At 45.7% G+C, this 21,348-nt stretch overlaps 1 protein-coding gene across 4 annotated transcripts in view; it reads right to left on the bottom strand.

Moving 5' to 3' along the window:
- The window catches only part of MYO9A (myosin IXA), a 149,629-nt gene that overhangs the window by 5,145 nt on the left and 123,136 nt on the right, over positions 1–21,348 (bottom strand). For 2 of the 4 annotated variants that reach the window (XM_086471911.1, XM_086471909.1), the window contains 17 exons: positions 20,945–21,094; positions 20,416–20,726; positions 17,811–19,463; positions 16,149–16,230; positions 15,378–15,593; positions 10,279–10,391; positions 9,699–9,856; positions 8,888–9,111; positions 8,330–8,446; positions 7,457–7,645; positions 6,454–6,501; positions 5,639–5,750; positions 4,724–4,785; positions 2,288–2,480; positions 1,612–1,740; positions 1,161–1,266; positions 583–714 (listed from right to left, as the gene is read on the bottom strand). In XM_086471911.1, coding sequence (XP_086328037.1) covers positions 583–714; positions 1,161–1,266; positions 1,612–1,740; positions 2,288–2,480; positions 4,724–4,785; positions 5,639–5,750; positions 6,454–6,501; positions 7,457–7,645; positions 8,330–8,446; positions 8,888–9,111; positions 9,699–9,856; positions 10,279–10,391; positions 15,378–15,593; positions 16,149–16,230; positions 17,811–19,463; positions 20,416–20,726; positions 20,945–21,094 — 3,995 coding nt within the window. The remainder of the gene's footprint in view (positions 1–582; positions 715–1,160; positions 1,267–1,611; positions 1,741–2,287; positions 2,481–4,723; positions 4,786–5,638; positions 5,751–6,453; positions 6,502–7,456; positions 7,646–8,329; positions 8,447–8,887; positions 9,112–9,698; positions 9,857–10,278; positions 10,392–15,377; positions 15,594–16,148; positions 16,231–17,810; positions 19,464–20,415; positions 20,727–20,944; positions 21,095–21,348) is intronic. The other 2 variants (XM_086471908.1, XM_086471910.1) reach the window with 1 other exon arrangement.

The following is a 21,348-nucleotide window of genomic DNA, read 5'->3' as shown; positions in this document are numbered from 1 at the left end:
CTTACTGGAGGTAAAACCACCTCTTTCAGAAGCCTGGCCCTTCACTGGATGGTTTCCATTATTATCGTCGTCTCCATTATCTATTTTTAAATGTATTTAATACCAGACAGACTGAATTTGGGCAAGCACTTAACTTTTTCTTTGTAAAACTTTTGCAATTATGTCAAGTACTTTAAAGAAATCTAGGTACGCAATATTAATATTGCTGCAGATCAAACAAGCTCACCTCCTCAAATAAAAAAGACAAAATTAAGTAAGAATAAAGATCTGCTTGCCATAAATGGGATTAACTATAAAACCACATCAAAAAGCTCCGCCTTTTCCTGCTCAGATGTGCTGGGCAGGAGCACAAGTTGATCTGCTCTTGTGGATTCTTCATCGCTTAAAAATCCCCGTTCAACAACTTCTTGGGGATCGAGAAAATATGAAATATCTTCCTGAAAATGCATTTAATATGTGTTTGTAATTTCCATGCTACAGCTCTCTATTCTTGAGTCATTTGACCACACTAAGGGTTATCAAGATGTGAGTGTTGACATGGTAATGGTTATGGACCTGGATTGTCCAGCACCATGTTCTTACGTGGTTGTTTTACTGATGTCCTGAACGCTCTGCAGTGGGTCTGTCGTATCAGGGCAGCGGAGGATACAGGGAGCAAAGACGATGGCCAAGGCATTAGCTGACATGCGGTTGGTCTCTTCTTGGAGGGCAATCCTAACAAAAAAAAGGGATTAAGAAAGAAAGAGGTGAAGGCACCTCCACTGTACCTCTTCCACATGGCCATGGATGAACAGAGGAGATAACAGTTCTACAGTGCAATCTTGCTTTGCTAGCAAGCACACTGCTCTGCCCTCGTCTTTGCTCTGCTCGAGGGAGAAAGCCAAACCTAAAGAGATATCAGGTGTTCAGAAGGCAGGCAAACACCCGGCCTTGTCCACCCAAAAAGCCTGTCCCTGCAGCTGTGAGAAGCACCACGGACCCGAAGGCACCACAAGTGACTAAAGCGCTGTGGAGGTTGCTCACCAATATAAGCATCATTTGGAGAAACAGCTCTGGGGCCACCCCTTGAACACCTGCTTTTGGCCTCAGCTATTTTGGTATGAAGAATGCCCGAGCATCCTCTCTTTGCCCTTGCCCAAAGCTGCCCTGGCCCAACATACCTCACTAGGTGGAAGATAAGACGCTCCAAGGTGCTGAGATGGGTCCGGGAGAGCTGGTCAATGACCGAATACACTCCTCGTACCGTCTCCTTCCTTTCCTGGAGGCCTGCAAAGAAAGAACCAATGTTCAGAGGCGGCTTCTGCTTCCCCCTCCTATTTAAAATTATACCTTCTTAACACTTACTTTTACTACTGAAAAGATGGATCTTCTCGCTAATGGTTTGGGCTGAAATCTGCTGCAATGCAAATGCATGCCCCCAAAGGTGAGAATGAACTGCCTGTGGCTTTGCATAAAAATCCCTTATAGCCAAAAAAATCAGACTTTGAAACCAGGTAAATATAATTTGCAAAACCAGCTGGTTTTGGCCCACAGTAAATAAAAAGTTTGGCACTAAAAGCGGTCACTGTTTCCCTCTGCCAAGGGAATGGGGTAGCAAGGGGGACTCCTTACCCATTGCCCGCAGAAACTCCTCATAGAGCTCAAAGGTCATAAGAGGGTTGGGTAGATCTCGAAGCCACTGCTTGAACACGCTGGCAATGACGTGGATGTTGTAGTCATCTAAATTCACATTATCGATGTCTGAGTTCAGCAGCAGATTGAGGAAAAAGAAGGAAAAAAAAGAGGCAATGATCTATATGAAGCTGTTAGTGAAGCCAGGGGGCTGGACTAGATGACCTTTAAAGGTCCCTTCCAATCCAAACCACTCTATGATAAACTACTCCTATATGATAGAAAATGTTCATGTGCCACCCCAAAACCACACTCTGTTTAACAGCAAGAAATCCAGCACCAGGATTCAGCGAGAAATGGATTTTCCAGGGCAAGTAATCTTAGGTGGGAGCAGGATTTCTTTTCTTGCTGGCATCGACTGCTACAGTGTAAGTAAGGCAGCGTTTTCCCTCAACTACAATGACTTTTTTCATGTATTGCACCCCAAAAAAGCATTAGTCGGTGACTTGAATTTTGGTCAGAGACATGAAAGCATCGCTTACACAGCCTGCAGTCGGGGAAGGCAGGACCACTCCCTTGTTTTGCCCTGATGAAGCATCCCAACTTCCTTACATCCAACCTTGCGGCTGCAGAGATTTTTTTTTCCCCGTGGTGTTCTTTTTTCCTATCCTTTTACCTGTATCAAGTCCTTGCCGTAGCTCCTTGATCTTGTTGGTGGACCCTGATTTTCTGTAAATGCCCTCTGTGTACAGCCCATGCATTTCAATGTAGTTGATGAGCTTCTCCACCAGCACTGGCACCGCTCGCTCCTCGCTGGTCAGCCGGGAGAGCTCCACGCCAAACTGCCGAGATGAGAGATCGGGGTCATACTGAAGAGGAAAAGGAAAAAAAAAAAAAGGCGGGGTTAAAATCCTTTTAGGAAGCAATGCTGGTGCAGTGCTTGGAGCCAACTGTGATTCAGACTTCTTCAGCTGATCCAGGTGATGTGGAAGTCAGTCTAATGAAGAAGAACAGGACAGTGGGCAATGTATGTCTTCCAATGCTAAATTCACCTCAAGTCATAAAAATCTGGATTTTCTTTCTTTAACCACCTCACTGTGGTTATATTCTCAGCCTGGCAGAGCCAATGCAGCTGGGATGGTGCCCCTCCACCTCCTGCCTCTCTGGCACCATCTCCACGGATGACTTCACTTCCCAAAGAGGACGTACGAAGCAGAACAGGTAAATCTGAGTCTCGGGTACTTAGACCAACACGCAGCACTGGCAGTTACCAAATATCTGTGAGCAAACATGATGCCAAAATAAGAGCATGAAAAAACCCATCTACATCTGTCAGGAAAAACCCTTTTGCTGGCTGCAAACGCTTACTGGTCATTTGATATCTGGCAAATTCAAATGTGAACAGAGTCCTCCTGCATGGGAGATTTTGGGTGGGAAAAGTCAAAAGACCCAATAGAATTTTGACACAAATGCTCAGCCCCAGCAAAAGGAATGTGAGATGGCACATGCTGCAACCCAGTCATCAGCAAGACAGTGGTGACCATGACCCAGATCACAGTTCCCCTTTATAACCACTCCTGCATCTTTGTTCTTCCCATTCAATGTCATCGTGTCATCAATCTTATCAGCCTTAAGAGATGGTGTGGGGAAGATGCCCATGCTGTTTCATGCTCTAGAGAAAAAACAGCACCCCAGAAAAATCTGGTCTCAGCTACCAGCCGAAATTCATCACCTGTTGTTCAACCAGCCTGCTTGGCTGCTAAAACCATCAGCAAATGCAACACCACAAAACCTATGTGCTACTATACTAAAATCCAGTAGCTCTGAGATGAGGACCAAGCATGGGTGAAAGCAATTCTATGGCCATCGAGAGAGGTGAGCTTGGCATTTGCCCAAGTCCACCATAGATCTGGTGAAACACATCCAGTTTGGGACAAGGCTAACACAAAATCAACCGTTGCCAGCATAATAGATGGTTTGTGGCTCCTCGTCGCTGAAACCCCCCCCTAAAAACATTAACCCACCGAGCACAGAGAAGCCAGAGCCTTCCTAGAGAAGGACCTCCAACTGCCCAAGTGGAAATCTACCGTGGAGACACAGTGAACTCGCTTCCTTAGGTACAGCACAAAAACTTCCTTGTGCAGGGAAACCCCAAGAAATGAGAAGGCTCCAAGCATCTCTGAGCTTCTCTGAAAAAAAAAAAAAAAATCAGAGATCTCACTGAACTTCTCAGCTTTTAGAGCAGAAACTCCTATGAGGCATTCCCAGCTCTTGCAGAAATACTGCCAGAAAGGGAAAGAGCGTAGCAAAAATACTACATATGTATTCAAAATATATAGATATATCTCTTCAATGTATATATTCAGATTAGGTCTTGGGAAAAATGTAATCACACAGCTTTATGGAGGCTGTGTATTGTGGAGGCTGCTCTTCCCCGAGAAGCCTCCCACAGAGCTGATAAAGCTTTGCACACATTATTATCCTGGCTGTATTATCCTTCTTTAGGGCACAAAGTAAACTATTTAAAAGAAAAATCACCAAGTCTTGATGATTCATCATTAACCAGGGCAACCTGCTGCATTCATTCACTGTCCTCCATACCCTTAAACCCAGCGTACAGTATTTAATTCCCCTCCAAGGAGGACAGTGAGGGCTTGAGCATCCTCCGTTCACTCTTCCTCATTCAGCTGTAGTGCTGCCGCTGCTTGGAGACCACGCCATGAACCTGAGCAGGGATCAGTGGGGTTACGAATAACCTGTGTTTCCAAGAACAATCCCACATTTAAGAATAACCCCACACTTCCAAGTCCTTAAAAGCTATAAACCAAGGCAGCTTTCTATTATTTGGTATGGCTACAAGGCAGGGAACATCACTGCAACATCTGCATGACTGCGCAGATATATAGTGATGCATCGCTACGTTACTCCCAAAATACATGCAAACACTGAAGCACTGGTTGGACCTCCAGGGATCTCTGGTCCAAGCTCCTGCTCGAAGGAGGGTTATTGTCAACATTATATCAAGTTCTGTGCCTGCAAACATTTTTTATACAAGCTTGGGAACACAGTCTGAAAGGTATTTAATGAAAGAAAAGGAATGAGAGACATTTACCTTTTTGGAGCACTTGGTCGTGGTTTTAAGACAGCACTTCTTGTGACAAGCATATTTACATACTGCAACGAAGAAAAATAGTATTTAATAATAAAAAAAGTCAGATTGATGGAGAAATACAAATTAATATGAATTAAGTAGCTCCTCTCAGGACTAGCAGGTCAAAAGCACGTTGAATTCGCGGTTTCCAGGGGCCAAGTCTATATTAGATGCACTCAAACAAACAAACAAAAAAGAAGCCTTTAATATTAAAGGTGCTGTATTTAAGTCCCTGAAACATTAAAAACCCCCTGATCTATGAGTCACTCTGAGCTGTCAGACATGGATACCCCCAAAGAGGTTGGAAATAGAAGCCAATTTGTATTCTTCCTGCACTGGGCATCAGCCTGAAATACCCCAGGGTTGATACTTTCAACCTAATCAAAGAAAAGTTGGAAAAACCCAAGCGATGGATCAAGCTTTCCCATCGGTCCTCCTCCATTTTCCTGATCTCTCCAAAAATTCACGTGCCTAGAGGTCAAATAGGCTAAACCAAATGAATTCACCACAGTCACCCTACAGGCTGAAGCTGTAGGGCACATTTGCCATACCCGACTCTATCGTCCCTTCTTATCGTGAAACTTAAATATGGTTTGACCACATGGGATGACCATGTGACCTTATGGGATAAGACATGTAACACAAAGCTTTTACACAAAACTAACTGTACCATGAGGACTGGAAGGACTGCTGGGATGGACTTACTAGTTGACTTCAGAAACCCTTAAGATTTGTCCCAAAAGCTCTTCTAATGTGAAAAAACACAAATTATTTGATAATGGAGTTGCAGAAAACAGCAGCAAACACCTTTCAAAATCCAAAACCTCGTCACTGGGATACAAGTGCATGAAAAAAGATCAAAAAGAGTGTGCTTACATTTACAAACAGAAGCCCTGTCCATTATCCAGATCAAGGAGGAACAATATTCACAGTAGGTGGGGATGCTGTACTGGGTCGCCTTAAAGATGTGACCGTTGTGCTCTTCCACCTGCGACGATAAAGGTTGGGTGGTGAGAAAAAGGAGATGGGTGCTTAGTCTGCTGCAAAACGGGGAAACAAACATGGTCAGCTCTCCAGCTTTTAGCTGTTATTTGCTTTTATTTGCTATTTTTGTTTCCTTTTCAGCCCAACAGCCCCATACACAACCCAAACAGACATCCAGCCTGTATGGGAACCGACCATCATGAAAGCAAGGTTAGAAACTGTGTTTGACTGAGGTTGGCTGGTCAACTTCTCCATGTTGAGGTGGTCTTCTATGCATCCATGGCCCCTTTTTACTCTGCACCTGCATCCTTCCTCGTGCTATCAAATCCTTTAGGAAAAAAGGAGATGTAATCTCCCACATCTCTGATATTAGAGATGCAAAACACACACTGTAAGTTTATGCAGAAACCCAGAATAACATTCTGTTTTGGTCTCAGTTCTTCTATAATAACTCTTGATATTACATTTACTGTCTTGACTGATGTGGGACATGTTTTCAGAGAACAACCTACAGCGATCCTTGATCAAGCAAACCAAATCCACCTCATCCATCTTGCTAGCATGTCCTTTCACAGCTACACGTTCACTACAGTGTGATGTTCAGATCTCCACATAGGATGTGCCACAAGCAGGTCTCTCATCACTCGTCATTCTGGCCACAAGAAACATTAAATTTTTAATGCGCAGGCACAGAGTGCTCAACTCACCACATCCGCTTCCTTTTTTCTTCTCTTTTTTCGTTCCGTTTTTGGCACCTGGTATTAGAGAGAGATTTAAACATATTTATGGGCAATTTCCTCAGATAAAGCCTACAAAGGGTTCATATCTAACATTGCACACTGCTTTCCAGCCTCATCCTCCAGTGCACCTGCAGCCCCAGGAGAGTCACTCTAGAAAACTCTCCTATGGATCACCCCATTTTCAGAAATCCCATGGACAACTGTCCCCATCTCAAAGTTGAGCTCTAGCACCAAGTCCAGCATCAGTGACCTAAAGTTCTCTCATTTCATGCAAGACACCCAAGGAGAACGTGGCACTGCAGCTGGAGCTGATGCTCAGCCTGCTCTGAAGAAAACCTGTCTGGAGAGGAGACTAGGGAGAACTCTGAGCAGAAGAGCCAGAGGATGGGGTATTTGTACAATAAACACCATCTCCCAAGACCAGCCTGAGACTCTGTGGTTGTCCTCGCAGACAATACAGAGAAGAAAGTGAGGAGATTAGGTTTGTGAAAGGCTTATTGCAAGCTCTGACTGCTCTAAAAACTGCACCTAGACTCTGAGGACAGCTACTGCCTGTGTCCCCTTCTCCTGTAACCTGACTGATAGTGAATTATGTGGTCGCTTGAGAAGAGGTCAAGAGACTAGGAAAGCTTGTGTCTCTTTCACCTTCCCTCAAAGATCAAAAAAAAACCCCAAAACTAAAGAAGGAGCACCAGGATCTGCCTTTCCAATCATCCACAGATGGTTGCAGCTTTGCCCTGGAGACATCTACATGTTGGCATTGGCCAAGACCCAGCTCAGCCCAGACGTGAGCTCAGTGAAAGCTCAGTGAAACACAACCAACAAATCACACCTTGCGTGCCAGCTCATGTAGTCCACCTCAGCTTAAAGCAGAGAAGACAACAGAGGTTCTCATGGGTCTACAGAGAGTATAATCCCATGGAAACACAGTTCCCAAATCTTCAAGGGGCTTAAGAAAAGTGCTGACTACCTTCACTGCCGTGTAGTCCAGGGGTTTGTACTCTATCATATATTCGTCCAGGAAGACTTTGAAGGTATTGACCCAGACTTTAACTGGAGACTCACTCCAGTCCCTCTGTTCAAGCCTCATGGTCTTCTCCAGAATCTGCTCGAATAAGGCGTAGAGGTCCTTATAGCGGATGCTTTTCCCATCATCCATCTTTTAAGGAAACAGAAGCAAAAAGAAAATCAATTTTTCACCTCTGACTTCCTATTCTGCTTGAGACAATTATTTCAGCCTGACTGGCTTCCAACCACTCGGAGAGTCCAAGTATGATTAAAAGAAGGAAAAAAGGATCATCTAACAGAGAGTTGTTTTGTGAGCTTTGGCAGGGTGGCTTCTCAGTGCACAGAGCAGGAGGACATTAAATGCCAGCTCAAGTCTTAGAGGGAACTTTTTGTACAATCTGGGCAATATAACAGCTTTTTTTGATTATTGTGATCATAAGCCATAGCAATCGTTGCTCAGGTTCAGATATAGCATAAGAGCAGAGCTCCGCATTGCTCACAGGTCTCCACCACTCGCAAATGTAACACGCAGGTTTCCAAGTACTTTGGGTGGCAAAGTGGAGTTTATTGACTTACTGTTGTCTCCCATTTGACTGTGAGCAAGCTGTAACAAGGAGATCAGAAATCTCCACTCAACTTATGTTGAGAGCTGGCTAATGAGGAAGAGTTAGTCCAAGTTTACAGCTCATGGGACGGAATACAAAGGAAGAGCATCCATCTTTTGGGATGAGCAGTCCAGAGTGGAAGGCTCAGCAATGTCTACACCACCAGTAGGACCCAGAGCATCTTATTTCTCCTGGAGGTTGAAGTTCCCACCCATCATCTGGTCACTCACCGCCAACGCCGAGGAGTAAAAGCTGAAGATGTTTTGTCGGAATTCCTTCAGCGCTTTCTTGAACACAACATCCACCAGTGTGTCCTTCTTGCTATCCTCGTTATCCAGTTCATTCATCTGGGAAACCAAAAGGGTTTACGCACCCATGCCACTTTTGCTGTGGCAGAGCACCGTGTGAGATGAAGCAGCACTAACAAGCAGCTGCTTCACCATGGGCAGACGATGTTACTAATGATTACAAGGGAGTTTCTCCTGAATGCGAACTAGAAACACAAGCATTTCCCTACAGTCTTCAACCCCTGCCCTCCTAGGTCACCTGTTTCTGATGCCACCAGGGGCAGCCCAAAGCAATGGAAGCCTTGAAGCTGCCATGCTAGTGCAGAATGAGCGCACAGTGCACACACAGCATGCCCATCTTTTCTTCCAAGCCTGCCCTGGTGCATGCTGTGCACTCTTAGTTGAATTAGTATTGCTACTGCTGCCCCCAGGATAATTTTGGCTTTGTTGCCTCTGTCTGCTCTCTGATGATTTAGGTGGAGCAGTGAGGACAGAAGTTACCTTTTTCAGGAGAAACTCATCCATGCTCTTTAAGTCGCTAGCACTGGTTATGATCTGCAGCGAGTCATTCTGCCACTGCACAGGCTCCAGGGCCACGTTGCTTATCTTGACGCTGCGCTTGCGTTTCACTTTGGGAGAGGGCTCCTTGTTCTCCTTAAACTCCCGCCGGTAGATACCAGAGAGCTCAGGACTCCGTGGAGGGGTCAGGTGGTGAGGACCCAACTCTATGGGTGATAATTAAAAAGGAGAAAAGAGATTGAAGAGCAGATAAAAAATAATTCTGCCACTAAACCAGGGAGATGGACATTGGAATAAACCTGCAGAGGAGAAAAGCACTGTGTGGTACTCACAGGAAGATTAAATGTCATTTCCCCTTTGGTTATTTCCTCCGTCAAGAGGGGGAACATCTGTCCATGCCCAGATGGCTGCCGGGAGGATTAGCGACACAGAATTCCTTGAGATCCATTTTGGATCCCACTCCTCTCTAAACTACTTGTCACATTTTGGGTTGACAAATCCAAGAGATGTGAACCAGCATGGACATTTGATTTGTGCAGCTTCCCAACCCGTTTTCCCCAGCAGCCTCCACTGGACCACACCATCATACCTGACACTCCCATTTACAGATACCCTAACCCTAAAGATAAGCCAACCTTCCTCATTTCTGTATCTTCACCCGAGCCCCTGTATATTGGGCTATGCTTGGCTGTAGCGTAAAGCCAGATTTACACTAGCTTTTCCCTCTGCCACGAGAATGAACGCAATTCCTCTGCTCCTTACAACACCAGCACCATGCCACCCCACCACTTACCTTCGCCAAGCTGCAAGCCAGAAATCATCTCCCTGCCGGGGGCTTCTTGCTCGGCATACAGCTCCAGCAGCTCAGACTGGGTAGCGAGCTTCTCCCGTGAGGTCTTCTTCTCCCCCTGCTTTCCCTTCACCCAGAACCTCATCTTGGCTCGCTGAGGCCTGGAAATAAGTCATGGAAAGAGGAACTGCCTTAACTAGCAAAACATCCTTCTACCCAAAACTACCCTGTATCTCCTGGACCTTCATGGTGTTTGAGGAGGAGTTAAATCCACACAACTTCTACCGGGGAAATCAAGATACTCATCCTCAGGAAAGGCAAGAAACTCAAGTTTCATGCATGTAATTGAGTGGGTTTTGGGATAGGATATCTGGCCCATGTCGTCAAAACTTTATTGTAATGGGAGCAGGACACCTCTACTAATTGGGCATGTCCACAGTTACATAGGAAAGGTGGGACGAGTAATCCATGTGCTGGTTTTGGTTAGTAAAGCTCCAAAGGAGCTGGGGTGGTTCAGCAAGGTGATGGAGAGCAAGAAGGACATGGGAGGGACTCCTCTCCCATCTCCAGCCATGTTTCCTACCTCCCATCTGGAGCCAGGCTCTTCTGTGTGGCCGCCAGCTTCCCAATCTCCCCCTGAGACATGGTTTTGTGCAGTTTCGTTTGGCCTTCCCCAGATGCAAATCGCTGCACTGTCTGTAACGATTCCAAGCACGAAGCATTTTAAAACGAGACTGCTCTTGGGATGGCAGTTGATTTTTTTTTCCTAGCAAAAATTATATATATCATGTGTTACATCTGTCTTTCTACCTGCCCACAGTAAAAAACATACAGTCCCGTCGAGCCAGCTAGAACCAGAGAAATATTTTAATGACTCCTAAAAAAGAAGGGCATTTCCTTTGCTCCAACTCTACATCAAGGTCCAACCTTCTTTCTCCTTGAGCAACCAATGATGAAAATCAGTGTGCACCAAGCCACGGGTCCTCATCACTCAGCCTGCATGACTGCTCCACTATCTTGGTCCAGGCAGCCCAGGTCTCCATTCTGGAAGAGCCATGTTAGCCATGACAAAGTGATTTGTGGTGTTCCTAGCACCAAAGGAACCTTCGACCACATGGATCTGTCCCAGCAGAGCTTCCTCCTCCAACTCTTGCTGAAGACTTGACAGAAAAGAACAAAGTCTTTGTGCCAAGGACACGCCAAAATGAACCCTTTAGAAATAAGAAATTTTGCAGCTTTAATACAAATGATGTCTGCTTCTGCCACCATTTAAAATGCCTTGGGAACATTTTTAAAGGTTATATGAATTTGCAATAATTCAACCTAATGGGATTCCATGAAATAGCCCAGAAATAGTCTTGCTGTATTTAAAAAAAAAAAAAAAAAAAAAGCATTTTTTGTTCTTTGTTTCCAATTGCAGCTATGATTTTGAAGTTCGACTCCTGGAGGAGAGACTTCTGGCCTGAGGAAAGCAAGGAATCAGGTTGTATGAAAGGATTCAGGAGATGACAGTCAAATACCTCCTGTAGCTTTCCCATCACCTATATGTCTCAGCTGAACACACTTGCTTTTAAGCATTTATTTTATAAATTTAAATAAAATATGGGCTGCAGGAGAGTCGCATTTACCATGTTCACTCTTAAATGTTTTATTTTTCACTCCTGGACTAACCACTCTACCAGCCAGGAGATGGCAGCATATAAGGCAAAATTGCCACTGGGAAAGAAAGAAGCTGCCTAAACCATCAAAGGGTTTCTTTCTTGTTCCTGTTACTCTCACATTTAGGCGATGATCACACATAAATTGCAGATGGATAGTGGAAAAAAAACAACCTCAAAGCCCATAAAAATTATTTCCATCCAGCCCAAACTTACCACTTGCTTTGAAAAACGACCTACTAAAATATTTGCCTCCGTGAGATAGTTTTGTTCTTGAGTAATTTCAACCTTTTAATCACTTTTAGTGCTTCGTGGGGTTATTTGGTTTGGGTTTTTTTTGGTTTTGTTGTTGTTTTTGGTGTTTTTTTTTTTTAAAAAGTATTTTGTCGGGGCATTTACTCCCTTTTTTCCTATTTCAAAGCCATTTTAAGCACATTGGTATGTGTTGACCATGGCAGGCAGGCTAAGGGGATCGCCGGAGCAATACAGAGGTTGCTCTATAGGACACCATGTACACTTTCTTTTTTATTTATATATCACATCTACTGCACAAGCAGATCTGGTGTACAGATTTTGGAGCAGTGCAAAGCAAGTGAACCCCCCGGCTCACACTGAAGACTTGGAGTCAAAAACACCTGTAACGCACTTTTTAGACAAAAATGGAAGAAGGATTTTCTACCATTGCTATCACGGCCTCTCTCTGCTCTGCCCCAATTCTTGACCTACTATCGTTCACCGTTTCCTCTGCTATCACAGCATCCTCTCCAGCTTTTGAAAGCAAGGACTAAAAGGCATTTTTGGCATGAGATCCTTCTGTTTGAGGGACTCCTCCTCCAAGAAGCTCTGAAGGGGAAGTCCCTTGTCTGGATGGGAAACCTCCTCAGATGTCAAAACGAGCCCCTGCACCAGAAAATCTCTGGCCAGGGAACACCACAAAGCATCACATGTGGGCAAATGGCAATAGCCAGGGCTCTGGAGTTGTCCCATGGATGAAGAGGGGACCAAATATTTTTCTGAAAATATTTCTCCAAAAAGGCAACCTGTATTTCACCCACCAGTGCTAGCAAGAGGTAACTATGGCCAAGTGACTGGTCCCATCCAGCAGCAGTGCTACATGCTGCATTGAAGAGCTTCCTGAAGTGCAACGCACCCTCTGAATAGCTTAGGACACGAGATCTTCTTTCATTGCTGGCTCTTAGGCATGCTTGGGATCAGCTGGTAACATTTGTCAATTTGTGGCTTTAGTATGGAGGTTGGAACAAAATAACTCTTCGTTACGCAGATCCCTCTCTCCAAGAGCCTCTGCAGAAGGAGGATGTACTCAGAAGGTATTTCTGGTGTTTCTCTAACCAAGGCTTTCCATTTACCTGCTGCAGGAAAGCTCTATAGGCTTAGGTGCAAAACAGAAGGGGTATTAATATGTGCTGACCACAGCCAGGAGCTATTCCTCCCACTTGGACTTGTCTCAACGCAGAGTAGGTTAATCCTCTGCTAGCCAAAAAACTCAAGCAACCTTTAAAGGCTTAGTCTTGTCAAGAAGCCTTTTAGCCTTAAAGGCACGTTGGAGTCAATTGTACCTTCAGCAGCCACCTTATATACTCGTGCACCTTGGGTTTCAGCTCTGCCTAAAGATGTTCCTAGTCTTCGCTGCTCTGGGATACCCCAGACTTAGGTCAGGAGCATTGGTTTCTGGTGGACCTCTACCTACCTGCTGGTGATACACAATCATTGACTTGATGATCAAGAAACCAACGGGCAAAACAGGCAGGTTCACACCAGTGCAACTGGTGAACCATCACATGCTCAACTTCACAAGGTGACACGTGATCCCTCTTTTGTCTATCCAGCAGCCCTTGGCCGCTGAGCAGCACATTAAAAGAGGCTTCTTTGGAAAGTCATAGCTGGGGGCAGGAGCTGTATGAATAACCTATTCACTAGCACAGAAACCAGCCTGCACATGGTGGCTGCCTGACTTGTCTTCATGTGAACATCACGAGACACAATGAACGTGGCTACATAAACATCAACCTACTTGTGTTTGTACCCAAAGCAACATACACCAGTATTGCTCTATCATAGGCTGCTCCATCATCTCTAACACCCAACTGGGTTCCGCTAATCAATACAAATAAGCAGTCCCTAAATTTTGCCACTTGTGGGCATCCTGACCCAGAAAAGCCACAAGCCAAAGGGCTGGTCTCAAACCTGCAATACAGAATACAGACGGAAACACTGTACATGTTGTCAGGACACACAGACATAGGGTATCGCTGAGCACACGACTTCATGGGTTTGCTAGAGAGCAGAACTCGACCACACAAGCGGTGAAAGTGCTGATCACCAATTAGAGCTAGTGATGGAGAGCAGAGGAGAAGAGGGATACAGGAGAGACGAGAGACAGTTGGCATCTACTACTACTTGCATGCGGTGAGAGCTGTTAAACCAGGTGAGCAGCGTCCCAAGGAGCATTTCCACAGAGCGGAATGAGCCAGGGCCCTCCCAAGGATGGAGCTTGCCCAGCATCAGCCCAGCACCTTTCACATCCCAGCAGGAAAGATTTCTACAGCTAAAAAACCCCTAATGCTTTGTGAGAGGGTAGCCTCCAGGAACACAGCACAGCACTCCAGGTACAGCACAGCCCCTCACCTAGGGCTTTCGCCAGGCTATGTAAAATACTACATTTTACTACATAAAATTCTGCCTTTCCTGATCTACAAGCAGGGAGATGTGCAAAGATGCAGCCAAACAATCTCAGTTCATACAGCTGCATCTTTCAACCAGGTTTCAAGTATTCCTGGCTCAAAATCCCTGGAAATTTATCAAGAGCAACCTTAAAAATTCATGGAATTTGTAAATCTCTGCCCTCTTCCAGTGAGGAAATTATCCTGGGAAAAATTTATCCTTTGTAATAAAAGCTGCTAACAGAAAAGTCACGAAAATCCCTCCTTGGCCATCTGCCTTTCTTGGAAAAGCAGATTTTAGGATCGCACGAGATGTTTGCCGGCCCCACAGAAACCCTGTAGCACAAAATAAGCTGCTGACTTTGGTTTTCATGCTTTTCTTTGGTTTTATACTCAGCTCCACATCCAGGACCACAGCTGGAGTAGTGGAGCAAGGCAGCTCTACTCAACGCTCCACCTGAGCTCTTACAGCAGGAGATGATTCCTGGTGTTTATCCACACTTCTACAGAAACACCTCCACCACCTCAGGGAAAAAAATATGAGTGGGTTGGAAGCTGTTAGCCTCTTCCACTCCTGAAACATCTCAGTTTGTGATTTCCTGAAAGCAGCTTACGCAGGCGGAAGATTAAGCCTGGGATGCAAATGCTCTGCAGCACAGGCTCACATAGCACAGTGCTGCAGCCTGTGGACCTGCCAAGGGACACCAGTTACTGTGCTTGAAGAAGACACTAAGGCTGTTTTTTTTTTTTTTCTTTTTAATCCCACTATTTCACTCTCACTGTATTTTTATTGCCCAATTTAGGTGGTTTTGCTTTCTCTAAGATGCCGTCTGCCAGCATTGCTCTGATAACTGAGGACTGAATAATCATCAGATACTTTGGTTAAGGATACAAAATCAAAAACAAGGTGTACGATGTATATAATTTTCTTTGTTGTCTGTTGCTTTTTTTGACAATATTTGCTTTGATCTTTTCTATGGATGTGTGTAGGTCATTTTTAGAGCAAAAGAATCCTAGGGAACTTTGCTATTGAGGTTAAAAAACAAACAAAAAAAAATAGGTAGCTGTGCAATACAAGTTGCAATGCTCCAGGAAAGCTATGGAAACTGTAGCTGATATTAAATCAAGCCAGAAAACATCCCCACGATGCCAAGAAATACAAATGATTTCCCCATTGCGCCTCCGTTTCTGCTGTGTTCACCGAGTTTACCCATCTACAGCACCCTTGGAAGTGGGAGAAGAAGCGGTGGAGGGATCAGTGCAGCTAAGGTTAGCAAAGAAAGGCTTCCACAGCTCCGCTCGCTCCCTTGTTTCATTTCCCCCACCACATTGGGAAAAATTACCATTTCGGAGTCACTGTAACAGGCCTGCCCCAGCCGGGCTGCAGGCACTGCCTCAGGATGAGGAGGTTGGTCAGAGGAGAGAAGGAACTCAAAATTGCCATCGTAATCATCTTCCTCCGTATCCCCCTCCCCATCAGCAAAAGTACCTCTAGTCAAGAAATCGGAGCGCGTCCGCGCCATGCGGGCTTTCTTTTTATGGGTCGGTCTGGGAACCTGCTTGACCAAATGATAAAACAAAACAAAACAAAACGGTTTTTAAAATAAAAAGGAGATTCTACTGATGTTTGGCATCATAGCATAGCTCAAGTACAGCCTTAAGACATCTGAGTGACATTGCACCCTACAGAAGAGCCACAATATTACATCTAGTGAAAAAAAAAAAAAACCACAACAAAAACCACCTCAAAAAACCCCAAAAAAAGGACCACGAAAAACAAAAGCCAAGACAGCATAGTGAAAATGGACAATCATGGATGTTACTCAAACATATGTTAAACCAAACCAAGACAAGACTGTGTTGGACAGTGTTTGCCATCAGGACAGTGAGATCCTTTTTATCCAGAGCTGCTACAAATTAATATTATGGAGGTTTTTCATTTTTAAAAGAAGGTGTGAAGGTTGCCATACTGTAATATTCCCCTTCTTTACTACTAGCAGCCCTTGTGCTTTATAGTTCACTTCCTTGAAGCTTCTGAGGGAAAAAATGCAGAATATGTTTTTCTCTTTCCCCCCTGTTCAATTAAAAAAGAAAATAAGCAAGCCACAACTTACCTCTCCTCTGCCAGACCCAGACATCTTAAATGGCTTCCTAGCTAGTTCACTCTTGGAAAGGCAATGATGATTTGCTTCTCTGCTGAAACACAACAGAACAGAGATGTTTTATCTTCTCCTAAAAACCCTTCCACCATGCCAGCCCAGCTCGCAGGAGCATACAAGGAGCAATTGCAGCCCAAGCACTCAAGACCAAATTGCAAGTTTGAGGTCATGGGGTTTCGAAATTGCTTTGAATTCTTCAGGTTTTGAGTTAATACCAAAGGACAAGAAGATAAAAAATTCTGCCTGCCAACTCCACCCATCATGGTGGTTACAAATGGTACCTTTTTGCTTCTAGATTCTCAAATGTGAGTGTTCTGTTGCAGAACAGGAAGTAAAATGCGGATATTCCTAATGTATTTTTTTTCCTGTTGCTTGTTCTTTGCATGAACCAGGAAAACAAATGGAACTAATTTTTTTGGGGGGAAGACTATTCTCAGATACCCACTTCCAAACCAATTCTCCAGGACCTCCTGTAGATTTTCATACAAACTGGTTCAGAAGGAGAGCACCCTTGTTTTGCATCTAACATACCATTAAAAAAAATACACCCACTTAAGTTGCTTTTTGCTCAGCTTACTCTTTCTGCCATCACTTCTGAATAAAACCCTCACCGTGTCCACGTGCGAGGGACCCCACTGGCTCTATCGGGGGGAAAAGGCTATTTTTTTATTGACTTGTCCTTTTCCCCATTACGAGCGCCTGGACTTAGTTAAAGAACCTGCAGAAATCAAATGGGAATCTCCTCCCGTTGCAATGGCACATAAACCATGAGACTATTACACTTGGGGCTACCTTGAACATGAACAGCAAACATTCACTGCTAGTTTTTGCCTTGAAAAAGGCACACCAGGATTTGGGGGGACGGGCGAGTGTTATGTCCTTTTTGAGTCAAAACCTCTCCAAAACTAGGAAGACAGCTTAAGCAACACAATAAAGTAGGAGCAAAAGTTGTCCTAAGATCTTGCTGCGGTCTCTAGTGCCTGTGCTGCAGCAGCCCATCATTTAAGCAACTCAAACGGAGCTGAACGACTGCTAAGCCCATTACACATGTAATTATATATGTGATACACTGTCCAAAGTGCATTTGCATCCCAAACTCTCTCCAGACAGTTGCTGGTTTTTAATCTACAATAGTAAGACTGTCCGAATGGCTTTGCTGGCTGTGTTAATTACACAGTAAACAAGAAAAATCCTGACATTTTCTGCCTTATCTAGCCATTTTTACTCTGACCACCCAAAAATCATAAGAATTTTTTCTTCATCTTTCACCTTCAGAAATAAATTCCTATTTACCCATAAAGGGTAAATGAAAGTAGTGTTGATCCTCTATCTATTAACTCCCTTCACCTGCTCATGTCCATGATTATCTCCCCTGGCTTACATCATGTCCATCATATAAGAGACTGAGAAATCATATTTACAGTTCTTTTTCCTTTTCCTCCGATTTCTGCCCGCTCGTTGCTAGAAACCTGTCTTCATTTCACTAGGGGTTTTGTACAGTCTCCAGAAATAACGTTCAGGACCATTTGTATAAAATGGTCTCTAGTAGAACAAAAAGCCTACCGAGAAAGTCTATGAAGAAAGCCTACAGAGAAAGCCCACCATCTTTTTACTCACTGGAGGCCAAAGGGATTGTCTTTCGGTGTGAAGAACATAGCGCTTGCCCTTGTCTCCTCGGTGGCCTGGTTGGGGATTCGGGATTGCCGGAGGCGCTCTGTCTTTGAGAAGTGGCTGCCCGGCAGGTCCCTGGGGTCCAGAGCTGGTCTGGAATGGCACCGGGGTTCCAGTGCCGATCCTGACTGACCTTCTCTTCGCTCCATGAACATGCTGACAGGCCTGTCTTTGAGGGCACTGTGGGCGGGAGAGCTTCCCCTGGTCCCAACGGTGAGACCTTTAATGTCCACTGATGAGGTTGGAGTCACACCTGTGGTGGGGCCATGCTCCTCTCTGTTCTGGGGGTGCAGGATGAGGACTGACTGAGGCCGGCTGTCGGGTTTTTTGGTTGGTTTGAGGGAGGGGTCCTTTATTCTGCTCTGCTCAACCCTTTGCAAAGCCTCCACCCTCCCTTGCTGCTCGAATGCTTTACGTTGTCTCTCCAGAATCTCCTTCTGCTGACGGATCTGCTCCATCATCTCCCTCTCATTTTGCAGCTGAAGCTGCTTTTGCCGTTCCTCCTTCTCCACGTTGAGCTTTTCCAGTCTCTTGATGACAGAGTCTGGAGAATGGGCCTGTGTCGCAGTCACTGTCCCACATTCCTCTCTCTTGGTAGAGGACTTCTCCTCTTCCTCCCCTCCCAAGGCTCTGCCCTGGTCTGGCTCAGAGTCCTTCCTGATCTCAGAGAACATAACTGTCCTCTCCTCTCTTTCCACTGCTTTGTTCCTCAGGTTATTCTCCACCAGCTTCACCTTCATGTTATCTTGTGGTGGAACGTAGAAAGTAGGTAGGTTGCTGGAAAGGAAGGTTTCTCTTGGATGTGCCTTGTGTATAACATTCTGGGGATCACAGACCAGGCGCTCTCTCACAGTAAGGTTATCAGGTAGCTCCAAGTCTGAAGGCATCCTTCTGCAACTGGGTAAATTGCTGTTCACATCTGCTGCACAGAAAGACTTCTCCTGCAGATGAGCCTGGAGACTGCTAGGCAAAGAGTCAGTGGACAATGACTGTGCATCTTGCTCATCTAAAACTAAGGAAATTAGTTTATTATTTGGAGTGTCTTCACAGCTTAACATCTCAAAGCTCCCTTGAGAGCTTTCGCTCTCTGGGGTTCCCTGAGGGGAATGAAGTGCCTCAGATACAAGTTCAGTGGACCACCGCCGCTCTTCTGAAGGTGACAGCCCACCGGTAGACCGGACCTTGAGCAGCTCCAAGCTAAATTTTGCCTGTTCCAGTTCACGCATCCTCCGGCTTTCTCTTTTTGCACGAACCACTTTTTTCTGGTTGAGATCCTCCAGTGACTTGGGTCTCTCTCTCACAACGACCTCCTCTTCAGTGCCCACCCCGCTCTGGCTACTGGCTCTCTCATGTCTTTTGTACAATAAATTTGCAGAAGTATCCAGTGGGTCCATGTGGTTCACCCGACTATTCTCTATCAGCGATTTATGTTCCTCTATGGCTCTCACTCGCTCTTCAAATGAGCCATCCTCCCACTTAGATGGGTCGGAGCCCTTAATTTCCAAAGCATCATCTGCCTCCAGTCCATCCTCTCCTCTAACTGATAGGCTGTTCTCCAGCTGCATCTCTTTTAACCGCTGCTCTTTCAAAGCTCTAAACCTGCAAGAAAGCAGAAAAACAGCATATTGTACTCACATGCCCACTCACGTCCCTTCAAGGCACTGCACCGGTGGCATCTCATCACCACCACCACCACTTCACCACCGTTGGCATCTCAAGCGACCCGCCCTCTACATCTGGTGCAAGACAATGCGAGTGCATGTTCAGTTTTGAACCTTCCCCTCTCATGCCATCTCTCCTACACAAGGACTGCCCCAACGCACCTGAAAGCTCCTTGCATGCTGATGGCAGCAGGTCCAGCCTCCATCCCTGGTCTAGCTCTTCTGTGAGCTGACGGAGCCAGAAGAGGTTAACCCATTGCACCCCCTTGGCTTCTCCATCTTCACCATCCTGCCTGGGATGACTCTGCTACAGCTAGCAGGGACTCGCGCCCCATACCAAGAGCTCTTTCCAGCTCCCAAATCTTTCACCCTATGTCAAGGTGCTCCACACCTTGCAGGCAGCGCCTCCAGAGAACAAACCAAGACCTGCCCTTGGCCAGCAAGCCAAGGCATGGCTGGAAACCCTCTCCTCTTTGCAGCAGCTGGCTCCAGTACCTCCTGTCCCTGCGAGACAGCGCAGCAACAAGATTGGCAAGGCAATCTGCGTTAAAAATAGGCTACTTAACTGGTGCTGCTGCCAAGGGGAAAAAAAACTTGCAGGTATTTATGGTCTCAGCTTTCCACTGCCTACGTGCTCCAACCTGAAATAGGCTCTGCTTATTCTAAGAGTAGGACGTACAGCTAAATAAACTCCTTTGTTAGGAGGAGAAAGCATGGACAAGTGAAGGCTCAGGGCAGGTCAGGAAAGGGTCAGGGATCCAACAAAGGGACACCATCCTCTGTAAGCCACTGTAGTCCGAGCAGTGCCCGAATTCACACCAACCACCTCCCAATGCCAATGAACATCATCAAAAAATGTTTTCTTTTTTAACCGAGGCCAACGGTGTTACCTTTGTCGTGCTAAATATCCTCTGCACACTGCTTGCAAGTAAACGACTTTGTTTCTGCTGGCTGTGTAAGACTGCTTTGCACGGTGTCCTCGCCAGGCTGCCTGGATGCTGGTGGCTGCGTCATGCCGCCGCTTGGCGTACTCCCGCCAGCAGCTCTGGATAAGGTGGGCTGCAAACTGCATCTGCAGGAACCTCCGCCTCTCCACGAAGCCACGCCAGTGGGTCTGGAGAACAACGGCAGCTTTGCTGAGGACAAGAGGGTCTGGGGATGGTTCGCCTTGCTTTCGGCTCTGGTAACTACGCCAAAATCTCTGCAAATACAGCAGGCAGCTCCATGTAACATGCGTTGCATGAGGATGGGAGAGCACCTGCCTTCAGGCAACCTTTCCAGCTCTGCCTCCCCCATTTCTAACTTACGCAACTAGGAATCAAACTCCTTTCTCAGAGAGGGGACCTGATTTTACCCATCAGCTGAATCTGTAGGGTTCACGGATTGTAATTTGCAACGAAATCAGGCATCATCACCTACCTGTATGATCACTGCAGCTTGCCTTAAGCTCAGGAACTGCCTCCTGCAGAGCATGCTGCGGAACCAGCGCTGCAGCAGCGTGATCCGGCGCAGCACCTCCTGATGGAGCAGGTCCTGCAGAAGCTGCCGCTCCCGCTCCTTCATGAAAACCTGGTCAAAAAACCCCAAAAAACACTAGCATGGAAAGCTTCCGAGACCAAATGATTTAATCCTCCTGGTTTCCGTGTCCTAGATGCCCAGAAGAAAGTTCAGCAGCTGATTTTAGTTAAGTCACCTCTAAGAGGTTTCTGCAGTTTCACCTACAGCCTGCGACTGTCCAAGCTTTGAATTACAGAGCCCCTGCTTTCCCTTCAGGGAAGGCATAATGATAGCTATTGTATCAAGCTGTGTCTACACACAGATGT

Source organism: Leptosomus discolor, chromosome 11 (assembly GCF_034619465.1).
Source record: "Leptosomus discolor isolate bLepDis1 chromosome 11, bLepDis1.hap2, whole genome shotgun sequence".
NCBI classification, from domain to species: Eukaryota; Metazoa; Chordata; class Aves; order Leptosomiformes; family Leptosomidae; genus Leptosomus; species Leptosomus discolor.
Note: the sequence above shows the minus strand (reverse complement) of the source record. Positions and strands in the feature narration are given on the sequence as shown.